Source organism: Muntiacus reevesi, chromosome 1 (assembly GCF_963930625.1).
Source record: "Muntiacus reevesi chromosome 1, mMunRee1.1, whole genome shotgun sequence".
Classification (NCBI taxonomy): Eukaryota; Metazoa; Chordata; class Mammalia; order Artiodactyla; family Cervidae; genus Muntiacus; species Muntiacus reevesi.
The window spans coordinates 193,323,492-193,349,339 of record NC_089249.1 but is presented as its reverse complement, the minus strand read 5'-3'; the positions used below and the strand labels follow the sequence as shown (position 1 = coordinate 193,349,339).

The window sequence follows — 25,848 nt, the reverse complement described above, 5'->3', positions numbered from 1 at the left end:
CCCTGATCCATTGCACCAGATTTCATGTTTTGTCACTCTCTCCTGGACCTTTAGGGCAACACTCTCTCTCTGGGGTCCAGCTGACTCCAAAAGCCAGAGAGAAAGGGCATGAACCATTCAAACTCAGCTCCTTCTTCCAAATCCACTAGTCAAATAAAGTGTGTGGGTGTTTTATGAGCAGAAAAGAATCAGAACTGTCACTTCAGCTGAAATTTCCCCTACTTGGACCTAGGAAGCCAGAGAAATGGAGTCTCTTCCCTAACTCAGACTAACTTAGAGGCATACCTGTTTTGATGTGAAAGTTGGACCATAAAGAAGGCTGAGTGATGAAGAACTGATGCTTTTGAATTGTGGTGCTGGAGAAGACTCTTGAGAGTCCCATGAACAGCAAAGAGGTCAAACCAGTCAATCCTAAAGGAAATCAACCCTGAATATTCTTTGGAAGGACTGATACTGAAGCCGAAGCTCCAATACTTTGGCCACCTGATTTGAAGAGCTGACTCATTGGAAAAGACCTTGATGCTGGGAAAGACTGAAGGCAGGAGGAGGAGGAGGCCACAGAGGATGAGATGGTTGGATAGCACCACTGACTCAATGGACAAGAGTTTGAGCAAGCTCCTGGAGATGGTTAACAGGGAAGCCTGGTGCCTGGTATGCTGCAGTCTGTGGGGTCGAAGAGAGTCTGACACGACTTAGCAACTGAACAACAGCATATTGATAGAGTTGCTATCATCTAGGGGTGCCTGGGCACTCACCTGGGCCCAGACTCATTGGGATGAGCCCCCGTGGACATTCCCCCAATGGGGGCCAACACTGTGTGGCTGGACTGGCCTTTATGGTTTCTTATTATGATTGTGATGAAATAAACTTATTTTAAGGCAGGGTGAGAAAAAATGTAAACATAGGATTCTCTCTTTGCCCATTTGGACCATTACCTCCTCCCCTTTGTGTGCAATGTGCATCTGTATGATAGACAAATCAGACCTCCTTAGAAGACACAGGAATACCTGCTTAATTATAAAGAGCAAATTTCTCCAGCAAGGTAACTCCTTGAGAGATAATATTCCTTTCACAACCCTGTTAGAATCACAGTGAACCATTATATATCCAATCTGTACTTTGTAAACTCTCAGCATGTCACTTTGATTTTTTTTTCTTTTCTTTTCCTGGAAAAAAAAGTATATAACTGTGCTTTGATCTCTAACCAATGGAAAAGTCCTCAGGGCTTTCTAAAAGACTCTCTCCCAGATTATACGGATAACCCTTAGCTTGGCTAGAATAAAATTCTATATTTCGTCCTTGGATTGACTACTAATTAATTGTTTTGTTGACAATTCCAAGAAGCACTTCATCAATGATCATCAGGGAACTTGAAAACACAGGTTCATTAGTCACAGGTCCTAAAGGGTCCAGGGGCATGCTTGAGGTCTCAGATAGAAGGAGATAGAGTGCTGGCTTAAAAAAAAAAAAGCACAGAGTGAGACTTGTGAGTTAAATTTTATTTGTAGCAAAATGAGGACTGTAGCCTGGGAGACAGCTCCTCAGATAGCTCCGAGAAAATGCTCCAAACAGTCGGGGGAAATGTCAATATAGATGTTATTTTGGTGAAGGGGGAGTACATGCAATTAAACACATACTTTTTGCAAATGGCGTCCTACTCTGTCTATTCTCCCCTGACATGCTTGTTCAGACATTTCCATCTGTCATCGGGATTATTGACTTAACTTTCTTTTTTAAAAAATAATTTATTTTATTTATTTGGCTGCTCCAGTTCTTTGATTTTCATTGCACTCAGGATCTTTGATTTTCATTGCAGCATGTGGGATCTAGTTTCCCTGACCAGAGCTCGAACTTGGGCTCTCTGCATTGGGAGTGGGAGTCTTAGCCACGGGACCACCAGGGAGGTTCTTGCCTTAACTTTTAAAATCATCCTCCCCAATTCTATCTTTGCTTCCTTGGAGTCACACAAAAGACGTGCATGCTCAGTCACTTCAGTTGTGTCCAGTTCTTTGCGACCCCATGGACTGTAGACCTCCAGGCTCCTCTGTCCACGGGATTCTCCAGGCAAGAATAGTGGAATGGGTTTCCATGTCCTCCTCCAGGAGATCTTCCCTACCCAGGGATCGAACTCTTGTCTATTGTGTCTCCTGCATTGGCAGGTGGGTTCTTTACCACTAGCACCACCTGGGAAGCCCCACACAGAAGACAGAGATCTTTTAAAAATATATATCAGATAATGCTCCTCTTGTAGCTCAAAGCCCTCAGGGGTTCCCCACTGCACTCAGAGTTAAACCCAATATTCTTATAGTTGCCCAGATAACCCCCATATACTCTGACACTGTTACTTCTCTAATTTTATTTCCTGCTGGTTTCCATCCTGCCCAGTTCACTTCCATCACCTTAGGTACTGAACTTCTGCTGTTGGTCAAAGAGGCCAAACATTTCCTGCCTCAGGATCTTTGCCCTTGCTGTTCATTCTTCCTCCAGAAATTCTAAGACAGTCCCTAAAACCCTTCAGTCTGATTGTTGGGGGTTGAGGGGGGTGGTTAATGTGGAAATACTGTGTCTAGATAACTCTGAGTCCTAGTTTTCTCATTTGCCAAACTGTCACTCCTTTCCTGCCAAACTCCAAGCAGTAAGCATTGTTAGAACCCAAAGCTATCCTGGGAAAGGAAAATTTACTTACGGAGGAGAAGAAAAGAGTGGCTTTATTCCTTCTCCAGGCAAAGAGGGAATACAGCAGGCTAGTGCCTCATGAACTGTGCCCCACTCCTTAGGGAATAGGGAGAGGTCTTATAGACAGGGCTAATGCTCAGGCGTAGGTGATAAGGATCAAGGGAGTGATGGGCTTGAATTCTTCTGGAGCACTGGTGGTGTGGTAAGTAGGAGTCAGCATCATTAACCCTCAGGTCCAAATGATCTGGGGTCTACATGCTTGTGGACAGCCTACCATCATTAATCATTAACTTTTTCTACCTGGAGTGGGTGTCAGTATCTTGTATCTGGACTTCCTGAGACTCAGCTATTTTTATGTCTCAGTGCAGAAGGAATCCAGGATGCTTGTGAGAGATGCAAGTGGGCAGGCAAGGGGGCTTTGCCAGGAAAATGCTTTTTTTAAAAAATGAGAACTATCCAATACAGAAAGGATTATTTTGTGGTTGGTTTCAAGAGCAGCTGCTTGAGACAGCACATGATACCCTGGATCCCCAGCAGGTGGCAACCCATCATTATATTTGCCATGTAAATTATAAATATAACTTTATAACAGGAATTAAGAAAGCACTAACATTTGTATTCCCCTTCATTCCTCATAAGGGGAAAAATAAAGGAATGCATATTTGTTGGGCATCTACTTTATCAGGTGAATACTGATTTACATCTTTGATTTAAATCAAAGTGGGTCTCTCAACTCTCAGAACTCCCCCCAAGCAATCAAATGGGAAATTAAACTAAAACTTAGATGTATGTATGTATAGTGTCTACAATTTGGAAAACTCAGCAGGGGCCACAGGACTGGAAAAGGTCAGTTTTCATTCCAATCCCCAAAAAAGGCAATGCCAAATGATACTCAAACTACTGTACAATTGTGTTCATTTCACATGCTAGCAAGGTAATGCTCAAAATCCTTCAAGCTAGGCTTCAGCAGTACGTGAACTGAGAACTTCCAGATGTACAAGCTGGATTCAGAAAGGGTAGAGGGACGAGATCAAATTGCCAACATCTGTTGGATCATATAAAAATCAATGAATTCCAGAAAAACATCTACTTCTGCTTCATTGACTGCACTAAATCCTTTGACTGCATGGATAACAACAAACTGGGGAAATTCTTAAAGAGATGAGAATACCATACCACCTTACCTGCCTCCTGAGAAACCTGTATGCAGGTCAAGAAGCAACAGTTGGAATTGAACATAGAACAATGGTCTGGTTCAAAATTGGGAAAGGATTATGACAAGGCTGTATATTGTCACCCTACTTATTTAACTTATATGCAGAGTACATTATGCAAAATGCTGGGTTGGATGAATAACAAGCTAGGATCAAGACTACTGGGAGAAATATCAGTGACCTCAGATATGCAGATGACACCACTCTAATAGCAGAAAGTGAAGAGAAGCTTAAGAGCCTCTTGATGAGGGTAAAAGAGGACAATGAAAATGCTGGTTTGAAACTCAATATTCAAAAAACTAAGATCATGACAACTGGTTCCATCACTTCATAGCAAATAAGATGGGGGAAAAGTGGAAACAGTGGCAGATTTTATTTTCTTTGACTCCAAAATCACTGTGGGCAGTGACTGCAGTTATAAAGACACTTGCTCCTTGACAGAAAAGTTATGATGAACTTAGTGTAAAAAGCAGAGACGCCACTTTGCCTACAAAGGTATCATCAAAGCTATGGTACAGATGTGACAGGTGGACCATAAAGAAGGCCTAGCACTGAAGAATTGATGCTTCTGAACTGTGGTGCTGGAGCAGACTCTTGAGAGGCCCTTGGACAGCAAGGCGATTAAACCAGTCAATCCTAAAGGAAATCAACCCTGAATATTCATGGGAAGGACCGACTGCTGGAGCTCCAATATTTTGACCACCTGATGCAAAGAGCTAACTCATTGGAAAAGACCCCGATACTGAGAAAGATTCAGGGCAGGAGGAGAAGGGGGCAACAGAGGATGAGATGGATGGATGGCATCACCAATTCAGTGGACATGAACTTGGGCAACCTCCAGTGAGATAGTGAAGGAAAGGGAAGCCTAGTGTGTTGCCAGTCCATGGGGTTGCTGAGAGTCAGTTACGACTGAGCGACTGAACAAGTCTCAAGATTAATATACAAATGTAAGAGAAGTTCTTCCCAGGTGGCGCTAGTGGTAAAGAAACCAGTTGCCAACGCAGGAGACTTAAGCGTTGCGGGTTCGATCCCTGAGTGGGGAAGGTCCCCTGGCGGAGGGCATGGCAATCCACTCCAGTATTCTTGCCTGGAGAATCTCATGGAGAGAGGAGCCTGACGGGCTACAAAGTCCACACGGTCGCAACGAATCGGCCACTATTGAAGTTACTTAACACACAGGTTCAAAGATAATAATAGAAATAAAAAACTGAAGAGGGTTGTAATAGTTATCCACTGCTGCATAACAGACCACCAGCAAACTTAGTATGCCTTAGTGAAAGGAGGTACTAAGGAGTTGCTAGACCTGGGAGAAAAGCATTCTCAGTGCACGAGGACGGGTCCAACCGACTTCAGTGGCCCTGGTGCCCCGCCCAGCCCGAGGCTCCCGCCCGGCCCCGCCCCCAAGATCCCTATTGGAGCCTGCCCCGCGGGCCCAACGGCTCCGGTGGGAGGATACTGCGACTCTCCGGCCCCGAGGCTAGAAGATGCTGTTGTCGCCGCTCTCGCCGCCTCAGGTGCTGCTAGGTCGGCCCCCGAGTCTTCCCCCTTCTAAGGAAATAGAGTGGGCGTCCCTGGAGCGGCCATCCTTATCGAAACCGCGCCACTGTTTTCCTAGCGACCTGCCTCCAGCCGCCGAGGAGCAGCTCCGTGTGCGGTTCCGCCTCTTGGGGGGCGGGAACTCGGCGAGGGCGAGGAGAGGGTGCTTGTGGGGTGGGGTCTGGGTAAGGACTTGGAGTTGGGGCTCGGGAGGCAGGTGACGGTGCTCGCAGAGCGGGGTCTTGAGAAGGGCGGGAAGATGGGCCTCTGGGGGCGGGGTCTAGGCGGGGGCAGGGCGGGGCGGGCTCTGGGCGGGGAGACCTGGCTCAGCGGGGCGGGGTCTCGGCGTGAATGTGGAATTCTGGGAGGCGGGGCATAGGGGGGAGGGGGCGTGGAGCTCCAAGGGGCGGGGTCTGAGAGAGGGTGGGGCCTTACGTCTCCGGAGGCGGGGATTCGAGCGACTGGGTATCCAGCTGGCGTTGACCTTCCATCCTCGTGTCCTTGGGTTCTCGTGATCTGACCGTTTCGTCCGTTTTTCCAGCGAAAGGCGCCTGCCGGTGAAAAAACTTTTTGTGTGTGCCCGTGAAATTTAATCAAGGAGGTCCCTTTCTGCCTGCCTTGTACAAGAGAATTTTATTTGTACAAGACTTTTGCTTTCGTGAGCGGCATTGAGGTGAGGTTAAGATAAACTTGTTTTCAATTTTTATTTATATTTGACAAATTCACTTGGGAAAATAATTTCAGGATTCTAGGGTGAGTATAAATAAGCAAGTGTAATAAAGAAAACAAAGGAGGAGAAGTGAAAACGGAAATAACAGGTCTTGAAATTAAAGTAAGTTTATCCAATTCTTTACATCCAGAATCAGCTCCAACTTTCCTCCAGTGGCTGTGATCGCCGCTGAGTTTAAAAATATAGGGATCTCTTAATATTGATATTATTAAAAGGGATTTTGGTGTTGTATATTTGTAGTGAAAGCGTGACAAGAATCCAAAGTGAAATACATGAGATTGTATTTCATTAAAACAAAAGGATTCTTCAGTAAAAGAGAGGAAGCAGCTTTCTTAATATTAGTAAAAGAAAATCGAATTTAGTAGCCTTAAACGAGATGTGTTTTGACCAAGTGAGATTTTTTCTTTTTTCAGTGAAGTTAAAAACTCATGGGTGAAAAATTGGAGGAAAAATGATTCTGGAGGAAATTCAGCAACACAGGTTCCTTGTTTCTGAAAAACTTATCACACCTTGTTGTTCAGTCGCTAAGTTGTGTCTGACTCTGCGACCCCATTGCCTGCCTTACCGTTTCTTAAATAACATGAGTGGCTTATATTGTGGACAGCCATTTAAATTAATTCCAGTGTTAATATTTGTACTGTATCTCTTATTGGATGTGTGCACCTTCTCAGTCTAGCTGTAACTGAACATTGTCCAGGGCGCTCAACAAAACTCATTGGGTGCTGAGTGTGAGCCAAACCTAAGTCAATGCATGGGCACCAGAAGAATAAAAAACGCACAGTGCTGTCTCCCCCAGTAGGCTGTTTAGAGAAGAAACAGATGTGAAACTGATATGAGGGCCTATAATGGGCAGATGAGCTTAATTATATGGACAAGCAGGGAAGGGGGCTTGATATTAGGAGGTGCTGATATTTAAGAACAGAAAGATAAGTAGGACAGAGCTGGGCAGAGGCTGTGGAAGAAGGGGGTCTGAGAGGTGGAAGGAAGTTCAGAATCCCAGAAGCAGGACAGAGCTTGGTGTATTGCCTGAATGAAGGAAAGAGAGACCTGACCTGGAAGGGCAGAGAGTGATGAGAAAAGGACGCAATGTTACCTGAAATGTGGGTTCATCTCTTGGTGAGCATCTAGCCAAATGATATAACCAAGCCAAAGAGCAGGAGAGGTAAGGATTTATTACTTGCAGCAAGTAAGGAGGACACTGGGATCTTTCCCAAAGCAATGACTGCTTGAACAGCAAATTGGGATAGTTTTAAGCTAAGGGTACATTCCTACTCATGAAGGAGGTTGAACAGAAGAGAATTCAGCATGGAATTGGGGCAGAGGTTGCCATTTGTCCTTATGCGATTTTTAACACTTTAGTTATCTTCCATCTGTAGTTGTTTGTGGCTGCAATCTCATGCCTGCTACTTTTTGGATAAGAGTCTAACTCTAGAGAGAGGTGAGAAGGAATCATTTTTGGTATATGTAGAAAGGGGAAGTGAATATTTCTAAAAGAAACAGTGCTGTGCTTTTCAAAGTAAATATTGTAGTTTAAAACAGAAACAAACTGAAAATGTTACATGCCATGTATCTTTTGTTCTATGCCCAGTTGAAAAGTCATTTTGCATGGTAGTGTTATTTTATTTTTTTAATTTTTTTAAAAATAAAGATGAAAATCTATTTATTTTTAATAGTTTATTTATGTATTATTTGGCTGTACCAGGTCTTAGTTGCAGCATACAGGATCTAGTTCCCCCGACCAGGAACGGAATTCAGGCTGCCTGCATTGAGAGCGCCGAGTCTTAGCCACTGGACCACCAGGAAAGTCCCTATTGTTATTTTCTTTAAACAATTAGTCAAAACACATTTTATTTCAGCTAAGCTTACCTGGTGGCTCAGACGGTAAAGAATCTGCCTGCAACGTAGGACATGTGGGTTTGATTCCTGGATTGGGAAGATCCCCTGAAGGAGGGAATGGCAACCCATTCCAGTATTTCTGCCTGGAGAATTCCATGGACAGAGGAGCCTGGCAGGTTACAGTCCATTGGGTCGCAAAGAGTTGGACACAACTGAGGGACTAACACTTTCACTTTTCACAACTTCCATAAAGTAGGAATTGTGGAAGGAATATTTATATTATTGAAATAAACTGAATATGAAAAAATTAAAGTAATTCAGAAAACTGTAGAGTAAAAATATCAACATCTCCCTTCATGTTTCCCCTGCCAAATATCCATGAAACAGTGTTGTGCTTTTCTCCAGAGGGTCCCAGTGTTACCTATCTCAGTAGGCCTTAGCAGTTTTTTTGCAAATTGTAGTAAATGATATATAACATAAAATGTTCCTTTTAACTTTTTTTAAAGTTTTTTTTTTTTTTTAAACCATTAAAAAAAAAGTCTTTAGTGACTTTGTTACAATATTGCTTCTGCCTTTTGGTTTTTTGGCACTAAGGCATATGGGATCTTACTAGCTCCCACCCAGGGATCCAGCCCTCACCCCCTGCATTGGAAGGTGAAGACTTCATCACTGGACCAGCAGGGAAATCCCAGTTTTTAACCTTTTTTGAGGGTACTTTTCAGTAGCATTAAGTATATTCACATTGTTGTGCAGTCAGCACCACCATCCATCTCCAGAACTTTTTCATTTTCCCAAATGGAAACTGTACCCATTAAACAGTAACTCCCCAGAACCCTAACTTCCAAACCCTGGTACCCTTTGTTCTGCTTTCTTTCTCTGTGAAGTTGACCCTTACCTATGTACCTCAGATAAGTGGGATCATATGGTATCCGTCCTTTTGCGTCCAGCTTATTTCACTTAGCATAATATTTTCAAAATTCTTCCATGTTGTAGCATGTGTCAGAATTTCATTCCTTTATAAGGCTGAATGGCTTCCCTGTTAGCTCAGTTGGTAAAGAATCTGCCTGCAATGCAGGAAGCCCCAGTTCAATTCCTGGGTTGGGAAGATCTGCTGGAGAAAGGGATAGGCTACCCACTCCAGTATTCTTGGGCTTCCCTTGTGGCTCAGCTGGTAAAGAATCTGCCTGCAATGTGGGAGACCTAGGTTTAGTCCCTGGGTTGGGAAGATCCCCTGGAGAAGGGAAAAGCTTCCTACTCCAGTATTCTGGCCTAGAGAATTCCATGGACTGTAGTCCATGGGGTTGCAAAGAGTTGGACATGACTGAGTGACTTTTACTTTTCATATTCCATGGACAGAGAAACCTGGCGGGCTACAGTCCCTGGGGTCACAAAGAGTTGGACACGATTGAGCAACTAACACACAAGGCTGAATAATATTCCATTGTAAGTATACACATGTTGCTTATTCATTCATCTGTTGATGAACATGGGGACTTTTTCTACCTTTCCTCTTTTGCAAATGATGCAGCTATGAATATTCATGTGCACATATCTGTTTGAGTCTCTGTTTTCAGTTCTTTTGGATGTATATACTATTGCTGGGTATGGACATCCAAAAGAATGAAAAAACTCTAATTGCTGGGTCTGTAAGGTAGTTCTGTGATTCAGTTTTTGAGGAACCATCACACTTTTTAACAGTAGCTGCACATTTCACGTTCCCACCAGCAATGCATAAGTGTTCCAGTTTCTCCACATCCTCACCAACAATTGTTAGTTTTTTTCTTTTGATAAGAGTCATCCTACTGGGTATGAAGTGATATCTTGTTATTTATTTATTTATTTGCCCCACCAGCCTGTGGGATCTTAGTTCCCTGACCTGGGATCCAACCCATGGCCCCTGGAAGTGTGGGGTCTTAACCACCGGACTGCCAGGAAAGTCCCTCAATATGGTTCATGTTTGCATTTCCCTAATGATTAGTGATGTCAAGCATCTTTTTGTGTGCTTATTGGCCATTTATGTATTTTCTTTGGAGAAGTATTCATTGAAGGCCTTTTTCTCAGTCATATTTAACACATACATATATTTTACAAGCTTCCCAGATGGTGCAGTGGTAAAGAATACACCTGCAGTGCAAGAGTTGCACGTTTGCGGTGCAGGAGACTTGAGTTTGATCACTTGTTCGGGAAGATCCCTTAGAGTAGGAAATGGCAACCCACTCCAGTATTCTTGCCTGGAGAATCCCATGGACAGAGGAGCCTGGCAGGCTACAGTCCTTGGGGTTGCAAGGAGTTGGACAGGCTGAGCCACTGAGCATGCACATAATTTTATAGATTATGTGAATGTGTTTAATACTTCAAGATCTATGTCAGTTTTTTGGTTTTAAAAGCCATAATCATATCCCACATACAAATATCTGGTCAATCTTTAGCCCCTTGCTATACTCTAATGGATATTTTGGTTAGTTCCAGTTCTTACCCATTATAAACAGTTTGTATAATAGTAAACAAGTTTGAATATACACACACATCTATTTATCTGTCTATATCTACATAGGTGCCAAGGTTTCTGCCAAGGTTTCTCTTAGCTACAATCTTGCAAGTTGCTAGTTGAAGGCATGGGGATATTTAAAATTTTTATACACATAAGTTAAAATTATCCCCAGCACAGTCCCAACTGCCATGGGCCCCTGGTCATCTTTGTCATCTGTGGCAAAGACAATTTTTTCTACTGGGTACTGAGGGCAGGTGGCTGCCTGAACCTGGAGCCCAGATAAGACATCCCTGGGGCACTTCCCTGGTGGTCCAGTGGTTAAGACTCCGTGCTTCCAATGCAGGGGGTGCTGGTTTGATCCCTGGTCAGGGAACTAGACCCCACATGCTGCAACTTAGAGCCAGTGTAGGCCCCCCCCCCCAAAAAAAGAGACATCCCCTGAAGCTCTCTCTCAGCCTGCTGGTCCACCACATTTTGAAATTATTCCCCCCAGCCCCTGTCACTCCCACAAGCCTAAGAACAGGCCTTGATATCCCTCTTGCAAAAAACAAAAAAAAACCCCTCTGCTGTATCAAGCCTCTTTCCAAGGGAGTCTGCCTTGTAGAGGTGGCACTGCCCCAAGAGGAAATTTCCTTTACCTTCCTGAAACCTCTAGCTGACAACAGCCCCCTCCTCTTTTGCCAAGGAGATGGGAGAGCATAGTCAGAATGAATAGATGCCCTTTACCCTCTGTCCTCCCAAGTTTACTAGTGCCTGAGCTTTCTGGGGTGTATGTGTGATGTGTATGCTCAGTCGTGTCTGCGACCCCATGGACTGTAGCCTGCCAGGCTCCCCTGTCCATGGGATTCTTTAGGCAAGAACCTTGGAGTGGGTTGCCATTACCTTCTCCAGGGGATCTCCCCAACCCAGAGATTGAACCCAAGTCTCTTGCATCTCCGGATTCTTTACCACTGCACCACCTGGGATAACCCTTTTAAATTTGATGGGAAATTATGCCATTTGTTAAATCTGTAAAATACATTATGCATATTGTGTGTAAAATATATATGATATATGCATATTAATTTTCACATGTTATACATAATACATATATTTTTGCCTCTGCCAAACCTCACCTTGAACAAACTTGCTTCTCCTCCATCTTTCCCTCTCAAGTAGTGGCCATCTTTTAGCCAGTGTACTAATATTGTAAGGAGAGACTTGCTGTAGGCTGAAATCTCCCATCTTAGGGTCAGGCTTTTTTTTTCTTTTTGGCTGCACAGTGCAGCATGTGGGATTTTTGTTCCCCAAACAGGGATTGAACTTGTGCCCCCTGCATTGGAAGCATGGAGTCTTAACCACAGGGCTGCCGGGGAAATCCCAAGTCAGACTTTTTTGATAGGAAAGAATAAACAAAGCTGAGAAGTGGGATGACTCATGGGGTGGTAGGGTAGTTTGTCAGGGCGGACAACTGGTTTCCAGGTTCATGGGTGGGTCAAAGTTCAATGACTCAGGAGGGTTGGGGGTTGGGGGGTTGGGAGAAGCCTGATGGAAGCTTGGTGAAGTTTTGTCCAGTCTGTTCAAGGGGAACAGACAGTTCAGCTACTCACTCACAAGACAGATATTGGGAATTCGGATAGCCTCTGTCTGGCCTTGTCCTAGGTAAACAGAGTCGTCCTTGGGTCTTACCTGAGTTGTGTGGGGAAGGGTATTTAATGGCAGGACAGAAAGGGTTGGAGAGGTGGTTCTTACCCATCACTGTTTTCTAGGACCACAGGGCTCAGGCATAAAGTTCAGTTGTTGGGAATTCTCTGGTTGTCCAGTGGTTAGGACTCAGCGCTTTCACTGCTGGGGCCCAGGTTCAATCCCTGGTTGGGGAACTAAGATCCTGCAAGCTGTGCCTTCCTCCCCTCCCCACCTCCAAAAATTCAATATTGTGAATATAAAAGATCCAGTGATCCTTCCTTGGTTTCTTTACCTTTTCCCATTGGCTGAGGGTCAACTGGCTCCCCTCCCACCCCAGTTGAATTCCCTAGCAAATCCTTTGGTGTTTCCTCTGATATGTATACCATACTAATGACTTAGAATGGTCTCTGCTGCTCCTGGCCTCTTCCAAGGCATTCTGGGCCCTGCCACTGCTGCTTACCAGCCCACTGCTTCTATTTCTGCCCTCTCCTGTTCTGTCCTGTGAGCAGCAGTCAATATGATCTTAAAAAAATAAAAATAGGAACAGAACACTCTTGGTGCCAGATTCTTCTGCTCAACTAGTCATGGGATATAAACCCACATGTCCCTTTGCCCTGGTCTTTTATTATTATTTATTTAGTTTTGGCTGCACTGGGTCTCTGTTGTTGCGGGTGCTTTTCTCTAGCTGGGGGCGAGTGGTGGGGTGGTGCGGGGGGGGGAGGGGTGGCTACTCTCAGTTACGTTGCATGGGCATCTCATTGCTGTGGCTTCTCTTGTTGTGGAGCATGGGCTTAGCTGCCCCGCAGCGTGTGGAATCTTCCTGGACCAGGGATCAAACCTGTGTCCTCTGCGTTGGCAGGAGGACTCTTAACCACTGGACGCAGGGAAGTCTATCCTTTGCTCTGGTCTTGACTCAGCTCCTGGTCCCTCTGCTCCTTCAGGTTTCCTCCCCAGACACTCCAGTCACCAAGCTCCAGCCACTCCCACACGGGCTTTCTTCCCCCTTGAGCCCCCTCCCAGAGCTAGTTCGTGCCCTGGCCAGTATTTTGAGACTCTCTCCCTCCAGGGCTTCCAAAGGCCAGGACGAGGTGGGAGTGGAGCCCCAGGAGCCCCTGCGCCCCAGGATGGATGCTTTTTAGGGTTTGGGATATTTGGGGGATAATATTGTATTATTCCTTGCTTCCTTCCTTCCCTCCTCCCTCCCATCCTTTTTTTTTTTGGTTATGCTTGACCAAGGATAGAACCCTGGCCTCCTGCACTAGGAGTGCAGGGTCTTAACCCCTGGACTACCAGGGACATCCCGTTCCTTTTTCTTTCTTTTTTCTCCCCCTTGCCAATTGGCTTGTGGGATCTTAGTTCACCAAGCAGGGATTGAACCTGGGCCCTTGGCAGTAAAAGTCTGGAGTCCTAGCCACTGGACTGCCAGGGCATTCCCCTCCTTGTTTTCAATTTATAAATTTGGACGACTGACTTGCAAAACTGTTCTGAAACTTGATTACCCACAATAGTCATGGGAGATAACTAGGCTTCCCCCGGCCAGCAAGGTCCACAGGCCCCTTTTCTAAATATGAGAGAGACAGGGCCTCCCTGGCCTTTTAGGAAACCTCCCTGAAGGCAGGTGGGCGGGCTTGCCTGTGCTTCATTCAGGGTGGTATGAAGTAGTGTCCAGGCTTGGGTGGAGTGGAATCCAGGCTTGGCCTGTTTCTCACGGCATCTCCCCTGTCCTCTAGCTATGCCTGCTCAGGACCCCACCTGTCACCAAGAGGGGAACATGGAGGAGGAAGCAGTAGCTGCAGAGCTGCCAACAGCCTGGTCAGAGGTAACTGGAAATCCCCCTCCATCCAACATGGCATCTCCCTTCCCTGAGGGTGGGTGGCCTGCAGCCTCCAACCCCACCGGGACTTGTCCCTACTCTTCCTCTAAGGTGGCGAAGGAGCTTCCCAGAGAATGCTGGCACTGCCTCAGTATTTATGAACTTTTCTCAGTATAGTCACTTCTGGGCTGTGACAGAAAATCAAGAAAATCTGAGACTACTTTGTCTCAGGAACTCTTGGGAACATCACTCATTTGTTTATCTAAATTTAAAAAAAAATAAAATTTGTCACCATTTATTTATTTAAAAAATAATTTTTATTGGAGTATAGTTGCTTTAACTCATTCATTTACCAAGTATTCTTCCAGGACCTTGGGGAGCTCAGGGCTGGGTGTACCTGACTGAGGGGACCCAGGCAGGATGAGTTCACAGACAAGCTGGAGAAGAGTTCAACTGTGTGTTGAAGAATGAACATATCAATGGGGCTACATGGGGCTGCTGAGGTCAAGGTCACCTTTCTGTCTGAACTTCCCAAGCCTCAGTCGTCTGGCTCCATCTTCCTGATGCCCTGCCCTCCTGGGACACTGATGGAGATGAGCTTGTGATATTTCAGGACCCAGTGACCTTCCAGGAAGTGTTGGTGGACTTCTCCCAGGAGGAATGGGCCCAGCTGGCCCCCGCTCAAAAAATCCTGTACCAAGACATGATGCTGGAGAACTGCAGGAACCTGACTTCTGTGGGTGAGTGTGGTCGGCCACCTCTCTTCGTTAGTAGGTTTTGTTTGTTTTTGTTCTTCAGAGTGATCAGTGGTTTAATGATGGGGGAGTTTACACGTCTGAAGCAAGGTCCTGGAGTGACACCCCACCATATGTACACAATGGGCAGGATGTCATTCATAGGTTTTGTTTTTTTTTTTTAAATTATTTATTTTATTTTTTTGGCTGCACTGGGTCTTTGTTGCTATGTGGGTTTTCTCTGGTTTCAGTGAGCAGGGCCTACTCTTCATTGCAGTTCACAGGCTTCTCATTGTGGTGGTGTCTCTTGTTGCAAAGCACAGGCTCTACGGTGCAAGGATTCAGTCGTTGTAGTGCACAGGCTTAGTTGCCCCTCAGCATGTAGAATCTTCCTGGAGCAGGGATCAAACCCATGTCCCATGCATTGGCAGGTGGATTCTTATCCACTGTACCACCAGGGAAGTGCCATTCATAGGTTTTTGCTGCAAACCTTTCGCAAGCACCTGCTGTGTTGCAGGAACTATTCTTGCTCTTGGGAGGAGTATGTGGCCCTTCCTTAAGAAGTGATATTGTAGGGACTTCTCTGGCAGTCCAGTGATTAGGGATTGACACTTCCCCTCTGGAAGGGGAATAGGTTTGATCCCTGGTTGGGGAGCTAAGCTCCTGCAAGCTTTGCAGCATAGCTAAAAAAAAAAAAAAAAAAAAAAAGTGACTGTGTAGAATGGGGGTGAGCACTCTTTTTGTTAAGGGGCCAAGGAGTAAATATTTTCAGCTCAGTGGACCCTGGGTCCCTGTTGCTACTGCTGAATGCTGCCACTATGGTGTCGAAACCACCGCAGATGGCATGTAAACAAATAGGCAGGGCTGTGTTCCAATACCACTTGACTTACAGAAGCAGGTGGCTAATGTCTGGGCTGCAGGCACTAGCCCCTAGTCTCCTGTCTTCCTTTTGAGAGTGAAGATTTATTCATTATATCAACCTGATTTTCTTCATGATTGGAAGCTTTCATGCCCCTTATGTGTGTCTCTGAGCTTGGGTCTGAGGATCCCTGGAGGGCATGATGTGAGATAGTTTCGGGTCTTGGGTTATCATATTGGTCTTCCCAGGTGCATCAGTATTGAAGAATCCGCCTGCCAATGCAGGAGATGCAGGTTTGATCCCTGGTCTAGGAAGATCCCCGGAGAAGGAAATGGCAACCCGCTCCAGTATTCCTCCCTGGGAAATCCCATGGACAGAGAAGCCGGTTGGGCTACAATCCGTGGGGTCACAAAGAGTGGGACACGATTGAGCGACTAAACAACAACCATCATTGTGTTACTGCTCATGGGGCCACACATGCTAAAACTGTCGGCCCTACTCTGGGCAGAGTTCCCGTGTTGACCCTGCACACCCCCCACCTCATGTGTCTTTCCCCACGTGCCAGGGTATCATCTCTGCAAGCCCCGCCTGCTCACCCAGGGGGAGCTGAGAACCCGGAAGAGGAGATTTCTCCAAGACACCTGTGCAGGTGAGCCCTGGGGAAAAGGAGCCCCTTTACAGAGTTTCTCAAAGGTCATTTTTGTCTGAGAAATTGTGTCCAGCCACTTGGGGTGAATTTCCTTTTGAAACTTCTACTTTCCTTCTCCTTCCTTTCTCTCTTTTCTCTCCCACTTTTTTTTTTTAATTGAAGTATAGCTGATTTACAACGTTGGATACATTTCAGATGTACAGCAGAGGGATTCGGTCATGCATATATGTTGTTTTAGTCGCTAAATCATGGCCACCTCTTTGCGACACATGGACTTAGTCCACCAGCCATATGTGTATTAATATATATGTATATAGGGTGTTCCTCAGGGCTCAGTGGTAGAGTTCTATCCCTGAGTTGGGAAGATCCCCTGGAGAAGGGAATGGCTACCCACTCCAGTATTCTTGCCTGGACAGAGGAGCCAGGTGGGTTACATAGTCCATGGGGTCGCAAAGAGTTGGACATGACTTAGCGACTAAACAACAACATTTATGTATATAACTATATTCTTTTTTTTTGTTTGTTTGATTCTTTTCCATTGTAGGTTATTACAAGATTTGAACATAATCTTTGCTGTTTCTAGCACTACAACATGTATGTATATATCTGTATTCTTTTTTTGTTGTTGTGATTCTTTTCCATTGTAGGTTATTACAAGATTTGAACATAATCCTTGCTGTTTCTACCACTTTTGCTATAAGAATAAGCTCTGTCCTGCTTTCTCTTTTTTTTAATTCATTTTTATTGGAGTATGGTTGATTTACAATGCTGTGTTAGTTTTAGGTATTCAGGAATACCTAACTAGTTATGCATATACATATATCCATTCTTTCTTAAGTTCTTTTCCCATTACAGAGTACTGAGTACTGCTTCCTCTTTCCAGAACATTCCCAAGTGTGCTATTTGCCCATTTTCCCACTGTCCTCAAAGTTTGCTTGCCCTCTTTTAGACTATTAGCAGTTGTCTCATTCTTAACAAACTTGTTCCCTGGCCTGTCACTTGCCATTTTCACCCCTTGTTTGTGTCCTTGTCAAATTCTATACCTTGCTGAAATCCTAAATCTGTCTTTAGCTGCTGGTGCATTCTTCCCTGTCACAGTGACTAAGAAGAGTCAGTATATGAAAGAAAAACTCCATGGGCCTCTGTTTGTTGTTTTGTTTTATCTAACCATTTATTTCTCCATGAACTTAAACATTTTTTATTCTGATAATTTCAGACCAGAATTCTCAGCTTAAAACCAAAGAGACCACGGCTGGGAGGAATAAAGTTTGGGAAAAACCATTTACTGGCAGGAAAGGGGTAAGGCTCATGAGGGTTAATTGCTGGTTCTCTGCAGGAGTAAATTGCCATGAGATAGAGAGTGTAACAACCCGGGGAGTCATGAGGGGCCAGTAGCCTTCACCTAAGATAAGTCATGTCTCAGGAGAGAGTCTTGGGGTGCCATGAATTTGGGTAATATCCTAAACTGATTTCAATAGCGATTCATAGATAGATCCCACAAATTGGCAGGTCCATAAATATAACTTAGAATTGAGTTTTTGTTTTACATAACTATCAGAAAAAAAAGTCTGTACATAAGAAGTCTTATGAATGCAGCCATGATGGAAGCTTATGGTAGAGCATTCCCTGTATTTACCTGGTGGCTCAGTCGGTAAAGAATCTGCCTGCAATGCAGGAGACCCAGGCTCAATACCTGGGCTGGGAACATGCCCTGGAGAAGGGGATGGCTCCCACTCCAGTATTCTTGCCTGGAGAATTCCATGGACAGAGGACCCTGGCGGGGCTACAGTCCATGGGGTCACAGAGTTGGACCCAACCGAGTGACCAAACACTTTGATTTCATTCTCTCTGCTCAATTTAACTCAGACAGGGCAGAAGCAGTGCACTTGCTCTGAAAATGGTAGCAATTTCTAAGGTAGGAATTTGCTTTCTTTACTCCACACATTTCCTATGGGGGAGAATTCCCTTGAGTGCAATGAAAGTGAGAAAGCCTTTAGTTACTGCCTATCTCTTCATCTCTTCATTGACAGGCCCCAGCTCAACCTAGAAGGAAGTCCCATGAACACAGTCTGTGTGGAAAAGTCATCAGAAGGAACCCTGGCCTGGCTACCAGGAGGAATTACACGGGCGCGGAGCGCGAGGAGCGTGAAGAGTGTGGGGAAGCATTTGGTTATCCCTCCTTCCTTTGGGTCCACGTGTCATCACATGCTGGTGAGAGAACCTCCAAATGTTCTCAGTGTGGGAAGGCTTTCAGTTGCAACTCCTCTCTCGGGCCGCACGCATGAATTCGTCCTGGAGAGGAACCGTGTAAATGTAGCTAGTGTGGATAGATCTTCAGCTCTACCTCGAGCCTCGCTGTAGCCAAGAGGATGCACACTCGGGAGAAGCTGTATGAATGCAGTGACTGTGGGAAGGCCTTTGTCAGGAGCAGTGACCGGACAGTGCATAGGAGAGTGCACACGGGGGAGAAACGCCGCCAGTGAAGTGACTGCGGCAAAACCTCTAGCAGAAAGTGCTTTCTGATGGCGCACATGAGAATCCATACTGGGGAGAAGCCCTGCCCAGTCAGCGCCTGCAGAAAATCCTTCCATAGGAGCTCTAAGGCGACTGCCCACAAGAGGCTACATGCAAGAGGGAAGATGTAGCAGTGTCGGAAGCTTTCCAGTCATCATTCATCACGTAGGAAACACGTGAGGATGCACACTGAAGACAGGTCTGGGAGTGGAAGCAGAGAAAGGCTCATCGGTCCCACAGGAGAGCAACTCTGTGAATAGCTTTGGCATGGGGGGAAGCCTGCTGGGGCTTAACTGCACAAGGAAGTTCAGAGTGGCAGGGAAAACGTATAAACGTGAAGAATGTGGGCTTGCTTTTATTAGGTCCTATCTTGAAGCTGGAAATCTAGCTCATTAATTTTCAGTCTGTGTTTTTGAATTTAAGCAGTTAAGGTCATAGATATCCTGCTAAATACCCCATTTGACTACATTACATGTGTGTGTGCTCAGTCATGAAGCCGTGTCTGACTCTTTGCCACCCTAGGACTGTAGCCCTCCAGGCTCCTCTGTTCATGGGATTTTCCAGGCAAAAATACTGGAGTGGATTGCTATTTCCTCCTCCAGGGGATCTTCCTGACCCAGGGATCAAACCTGCGTCTCCTGCATTGGCAGGTAAGAGTCTTTACAACTGAGCCACCAGTTGAACCCGCACATGGGCTTTAAGCTAAGGTTTTTAAAACTTTGGTTTAGTTCTAAGTATCATCTGACATATCTGTTAGACCTGTTTTAACTCACAGTGTCACTTTACTTTTTAAGCCTATCAAAATCCTACTTCACTTGAATTTCATCCAAACTCTCTCCTTCCCCCCAGTCCTCTAATACCCCTGTGTCTTCCGTGGTTTGGTGGGACACCTGGTGGTTCCTCAGGGATGTCGTTTCCTGTGTAACAAGTTGGTAAATCCGACCTTGTTACACTATAGGTTTTGTCCCTGATGGTCTTTGGCTGATTTGTGTTGGGACAATAATGTGTAGTCACGAATACTCTCTGCTAGAAATGAGAATACATTTAGATTCTCATCTTCTAAAATGTTCCTAAAATACCCTTCTAAAATGTCTTCTAAAATGTTTTCCTATCCATTGTTGATTTTTATTTATGGTGTCAGGTTTTGTTGTTCAGTCGCTAAGTCGAACATAATTTCTGTTCAAAGTTGGGAGATGAACTCCAGGAAATGGAATTTTGTGCTGATTGTTGAACCACAGTTTTTTAAACATCTCTGTTCATTTTATATCTGCTATTTCCAAGACCAAGAAAATAAATCTTTAAATGTATTTTTCATGCAGGCAGCTGTTTCTTTGAACCTCTCTCTGGAGAATGATGTTTAATTTTATAATTCTGTCTGAAAACTTACCTTGCATGTAAAATGCACCATTTTAAATGTACAGGTTGATGAAATTTGACCAGTGTGTAAAACCTCTATAATCAGCATCCGAATTAGGATATAAAACATTACCATCTTCCCAGAAAGAATAACATTGATTTTTCCCATCATTAACAAAGCTGTAAACTGTGGAAATGAAAATGCTTTTGTGTTCCATAATAAAAGCAACAATTTGATAGGGAAAAAAAAAATTGCCTGGTGGAAATTTCCAGTGGCTAGGACTCCATGCTTTACTGCAGGAGGTGCATGTTCTATCACTATTTGGGGGAACTTAAGATCCAGAAAGCTGCCTAGCAACAAAAAACAACAACAAAACCCCTCAATAAACAACATGACTTTAAGCCTGGCAGTTTAACCTGAGCAGACAGCCTAGAAGCTGACTGCCTCATCACGCATGCCCACATCACACGACGCTATAGGCCAGTGTCCTTCTCGGTGCCCTAATCAAGAACTTTGTACAGGACTCTAAACACCTTAAAGCAGTTGCGTTGGGGGTTAATTTGCAGAGCAGATTTACTGTTCTAAGTTAGGCCAGTCTGATGTATTTCTTTCTCAGCCCTCCAAAACAGTAGGGTTTTTAAAAATTGTATATTTAAATTTATTTATTTGACTGTGCCAAGTCTTCGTTGTGATCTGTGTGATCTAGTTCCCCAACCAGGGATCAAACCCAGGCTCCCTGCATTGGGAACACAGAGTGTTAACCCCTGGACCAACAGGGTAGTCCCCCCGCATACATACTAGTTTTAACTCTTTGTGTTTTGTGCATATTTCTAAACCTACACTTTAAGACAGGGGTTTGCAAGCTTTTTTGGTAAATGGGGAGATAATAAATATTTTTGATTTGGTGGGCCAGATGATCTCTGTTACAACTACTCAGCTCTGCCATGGCCACAGAAAATACATAAATAAACAGGTGTGGCTGTGCACATCAAAACTATACAAAAACAGAAGCCAGGCTGGCTTATCCTTAATTTAAGGCAGAGGTTGCATTAAGAAAGTGGAAAAAGGAGACTCGTGCTTTCGAAAAGCACTGCACCTTATTGGCTTATTTATTAAAAAAAAAAAAAAAAAAAAAAACACTCACAGAACTTTGAAGTGTGGACACTGGATCCTCAGTATGTAAGAAATTGGGAATTTCATGACGGTCCAGTGGTTAGGACTTGGTGCTCTCACTGCAGTGATTCTGCATTCAGTCCCTGGTTGGGGAACTAAGATCCCACAAGCTGAGAGTCCTGGCCAAAGTTAGAAATAATAAAAAAAAAGTTAATTTCGATCGACAAATGTGATCTTGAGGGAAAAGGGAAACTAGAAAATGCAGCTTCCAAAGTTCAGAGAACACACATTGCTGGTGGGAACTTAAAATGGTGTTGGTTGTAACTGAAAACCACTTGACCCCAAAGAGAAATCAAAAGCTGTCCAAAGACTTGCACACAAGTGTTCAAAACATATGTCATGATAGCCAAAAAGAGAAAACCCAAAATTTCCCTTTGGGGAGCTGGAGAATGGATAAATAAAATATAGTTAACTGTGCAATGAAATATTATTTGGCCATACAAATACATGAATTTTTTTTTTTTCCCTTTCAATTTTTTAAATGTGCCATGCAGCATGTGGGATCTTAGTTCCCCAACTGGGATAGAACTTCTGCAGTGGAAGCTTGGTATCTTAACCACTTGACCACCAGGGAAGTCACGGAAATGAATGAACCTTGCAAAACATGCTCAGTGAATGAAACCAGTGACAAAGGACCACAGACTGTATTTGCCCATTTATGTGACATATCCAGATTAGGCAGAGAGGGCATAGAAACAGAAATGAGGTCCACTTTTGCCTGGGCTGGTGGGGAGAACCCGATTAACTATGTAGGCATGAGGGATCTTACTGGGGTAATGGAAATGTTCTAAAACTGGTTCATGCTGATAGTTGCACAGTGTGATACGTTGACTATAAATCATTAGAGCTGTACATTTCAAATGTGTGAGTTTTATGGTATGTGAGTGACACCCCACTAAAGTTGTTTTAAAAGCTTCTTCCATTGTGCATTCATTTTGGTAAACATAGCTACTGTCTTCATCATGGCAGGATAGACCCATAATACTCAGTTGTGAAGTCATCCTTGTAATTGTGGCATTCCTTGGAGAGGACAGTCACTGTCTGTTTTCTCAAATGCTGGTATTCAATTGTTAATGAATCTTCTTTGGACTGAATGAATGATCTAAAGAGTGCAACACTCTTTAACTCATTTATTGGGGTTCAGTTGGGGGTATTTATCTTGGAGTGTCATCTTCTCTTTCAGGGTCTTCTTCCTTCTAACCCATAGTTTCCATGCTACACTTTTTAATTTGGTTCTTTTCCTTGTGTTATTTAGACGTCTTTTTGGACTTCTTGTGAGAAATGGCATGGTTTTCTTTCCTAGAATCTGAATACTTCACACTGTATTTCTGGAGAAGACCTAGAGGTATATGTGTCTTGCTGGTCCTCATAGAGAGTTCTCTTTGTTGAGTCTGTTCGTAGCAAATTTGATACACTCCTGTCTAATAACTGATGGGTAGATCGTTGGGGGGATTTCTATAGATAATCATATCTACATATACAGATAGATTTCATTTGCTCCTTTTAAATTCTTACCACTTTCTTATGCTCTTGTTGCCTATCTCTGGCAGGGGCTTTTGAATCCTATTGATTAGAAGGGGCCTTCTGCACCTCCTGATCTTAAAGGGCATTGTATTCCTATTGTATCAAAGTGTTGTCTGCTGTTAAATTTTGGTGGATGACTTTATCAGGATGAGAAAGTTGCCTTCTTCTCCTAGGGCATTAGTGTTCTTTCTTAAGAACAGGCATTGCATTTTTTTTTTTACAAAATCGAATGTTCTGCATCTCGTGAGATGATAGTATTTGTTCATTGATGTATTTCAAAACCCCTGGAACAAGGATAGAACTCATAGCAGGCACTGAATAAGTATTTGTTGAATGAATGAATGAATACAGGTAGCTTTTTTTTTTTTTAAACATGTCTGTGTGGTAAATGACTTGAATTGACTCTTCTACTGTGCTATTAACCTTGCATTCCTAGCTAACTCTGCCCTCTCATATCTACTACACAGCACTGCTCCCAGTTTGCTAGCTAGGATTTTTGCATCGTTGAGTGACACCAGATTGCAAATTTCCCTTTGTGATGCTGTTCTTTCGTTGTTGGGATATGCCAGCCTCATAAAGTTAGTTGGGGAAATTCCCTCAAAGTCCATGCCTTCACTCACCAATTATCAACTTTTTTTTTGGACAACTGTTTTATGTTTTCCCTCCTCATGTAAGTTCAGCTTTTTTTCTGGACAACTGTTTTATGTTTTCCCTCCTCATGTATGTCCGACTTGTTGCGACCCCATGGGCTGTATAGCCTGTCAAGCTCCTCTGTCCGTGGGATTTTCCAGGCAAGAATCTGGAGTGGGTGGCCATTCCCTTCTCCAGGGGATCTGAGCCACCAGGGAAGCCCCCTTTCTTTTTTTAATGAGTGAGCCATTACAAACGTAAGACTTCGTTAGCATTCATCCCAAGACCCGGGATATTGTCAAAAGTAGAAAGATCTCCCCTTCCTCCAGGCTGACCGTTAGTCTGCCACAGTTTCATGGACGTTGGCCGGAGACACCAGATTTCTGGATCAGAGACTTAAGGGCTTTATTAACAGTGCAGGAGGCCACGGATTCTTCACATTCCTGTTGATTCTCCTTGACTCCCAAGTTGCACAAGGGTGATGTGAAATGACCCACGTGGCTGCTACACATGAAGTCAGTTTGTGTCACAGCTCAGGAACCCCAGGGTTTTCTAATGAGCTGTAAACAAATCTGCCCCATCTTTGCCTGGGAGGGAGACTTAACTTTCTGACACCGAACTGCAAACATACCTGCCCTCTGCTCCGAGGATGTCTACTCGATAAACATCCTCAAGGACACAGTCCAGAACAGAGCAGGACATGTGGAACTATGAGTTATCCCATGGAGAACTATCTCCCAATGGACATTTCCTCTGTAATCAAAATATAAATATACGTATGAAATTTAACATGGATAAAATGTTAGAGCACACAACCTCTAATCAAATTTCTCCCCACAAATATCCTTTCTTGAGGATTCAAAATATAATTTTTTAAGTTATTTTTTAAAAAAACCTTGGGAATTCCTTGGTGGTCCATTGTTTAGGGCTCTGCACTCTCTGCCAAGGGGCCTGCTGGGTTCAATCCCTGGTATGGGAACTAAGATTCCACAAGCTGCGAGATGCAGCTGGAAAAAAAAAAAAAAAGCAAAAAACTTACATAACAAGTCCTGGGAAAATAGACACTTAAATATAGCTTTGTGAAAATAGTGACTTGATTCAACCCAGAAGAATCAGGTAAGACAGTAAATGGATGCCCGCACAGAAAACTTTTCTTTTTTTTCCATGGAAGTTGTGAAAGCCCTCATGAGCACCCATCCTTCTATGTCACACATAAAGACAAATAGAGAAGGGTCGTGTTAGTGTAACGACTATGGATGGGCCTTCAGATGGGACCTTCGCTTATTATTTACAAGAGAACTCATTTTGAGAGAGGGGCTCTGTCAATGTTATGAATGTGGGTTTGACTTTATGCTACATTCTTTTTTTAAAAAATTACTGAAGTAAAGATGATTTACAGTGTTGTGTTAGTTTCAGGTGTTCAGCAAAGTGATTCAGTTATATATGCCTGTAAATATTGTTTCCAGATTCTTTTCCCTTCTAGACATAGCCCCCAGTGCTGCATTTTTTACATGGACCCCGAGCTCATTAGTTTCTTGGCTTTTCCTTGCGTAATATAAATACTCAAGGCCACATATATCACTCTAAATGTCCTCCAAGTTATTCAACAAGTTGTGATAGGTGATCTTATTACTTATTGTGGCTCAGTTCTAAATACTGTCTTATTTCCGTTTTGACGGCCCCTTACACATGGGTTATTCGGGAATATGTCTTCTAGATGCGGTGCCGGGGTTTCTCGGTCGCCTTGTTTTTCGTTTCCATTCTAGTTGTTTGTGGTTGGAGTCAGTGAGCTGTAGGATGTGGAATCTTCGGCATCTGTTGGGACTTTATGGGCCCAGCGCAGCACACATTGCCCTGTGTCCACTCTTCCCACTTCCTACTATCACAACCTGGGTTTTGCTCAACTTGTTAAATGTTAGTAAAACAAAAAACAGCAAACCCAGCTTGCTCTCTCCGTCTTTCTTTTTTCTTTTTTAAAAAATTATTTATCATTGGATGTGCTAGGTATTTGTTGCTGCAGACAGGCTTTCTGTAGCTGGGGTGAGCAGGGGCTACTTTCTCTTATGGGGCGCAGGCCTCTCATTGTGCTGGCTTCTCTTGTTGTGGAGCACGGGCTTCAGTTGTTGTGGTGCAGAGGCCCAATTGCTGCACAGCATATGGGATCTTCCTGGGCTAGGGATCGAACCCATGTCTCCTGCATTGGCAGGCAGATTTTCATCCACTGAGCCACCAGGAAAGTCCCTCCCCATCTTTCCTGAAGGAACGCCTCACAGCCCTGGCACATGGCAGAGAGGCAGAATCACTGGTGTGATTTCTAGGAAAGCTGTTGAAAAGGGGACAATCCCATGTTTGTTATCTTACTCTCTTTCTCCTTGGGCCTTCCTCCTTCTTTCTGCCTGGAAAGTAAATACAATGCCTGGGGTTGGAAGAAGGTGACCAGTAGGCAG

At 44.2% G+C, this 25,848-nt stretch overlaps 1 protein-coding gene across 6 annotated transcripts; it reads left to right on the top strand.

The window, feature by feature from the left end:
- The first annotated feature begins 5,318 nt into the window (after window positions 1-5,318).
- LOC136155712 (zinc finger protein 177-like) lies at window positions 5,319-20,483 on the top strand. Of its 6 annotated transcripts, none has more exons than XM_065917730.1 (8): window positions 5,319-5,414; window positions 5,968-6,099; window positions 9,349-9,435; window positions 13,879-13,967; window positions 14,575-14,731; window positions 16,120-16,203; window positions 17,420-17,502; window positions 18,234-20,483. In XM_065917730.1, the coding sequence occupies exons 4-8, from the start codon at window positions 13,881-13,883 to the stop codon at window positions 18,486-18,488; spliced, it is 666 nt and encodes a 221-aa protein (XP_065773802.1). In that variant the 5' UTR covers window positions 5,319-5,414; window positions 5,968-6,099; window positions 9,349-9,435; window positions 13,879-13,880; the 3' UTR covers window positions 18,489-20,483. The 6 variants fall into 6 exon arrangements, with proteins under 6 accessions (XP_065773802.1, XP_065773800.1, XP_065773801.1 ...); XM_065917728.1 differs by having other exon boundaries at window positions 5,324-5,404; XM_065917729.1 differs by lacking the exon at window positions 5,319-5,414 and adding an exon at window positions 5,486-5,539.
- Window positions 20,484-25,848: the final 5,365 nt, after the last annotated feature.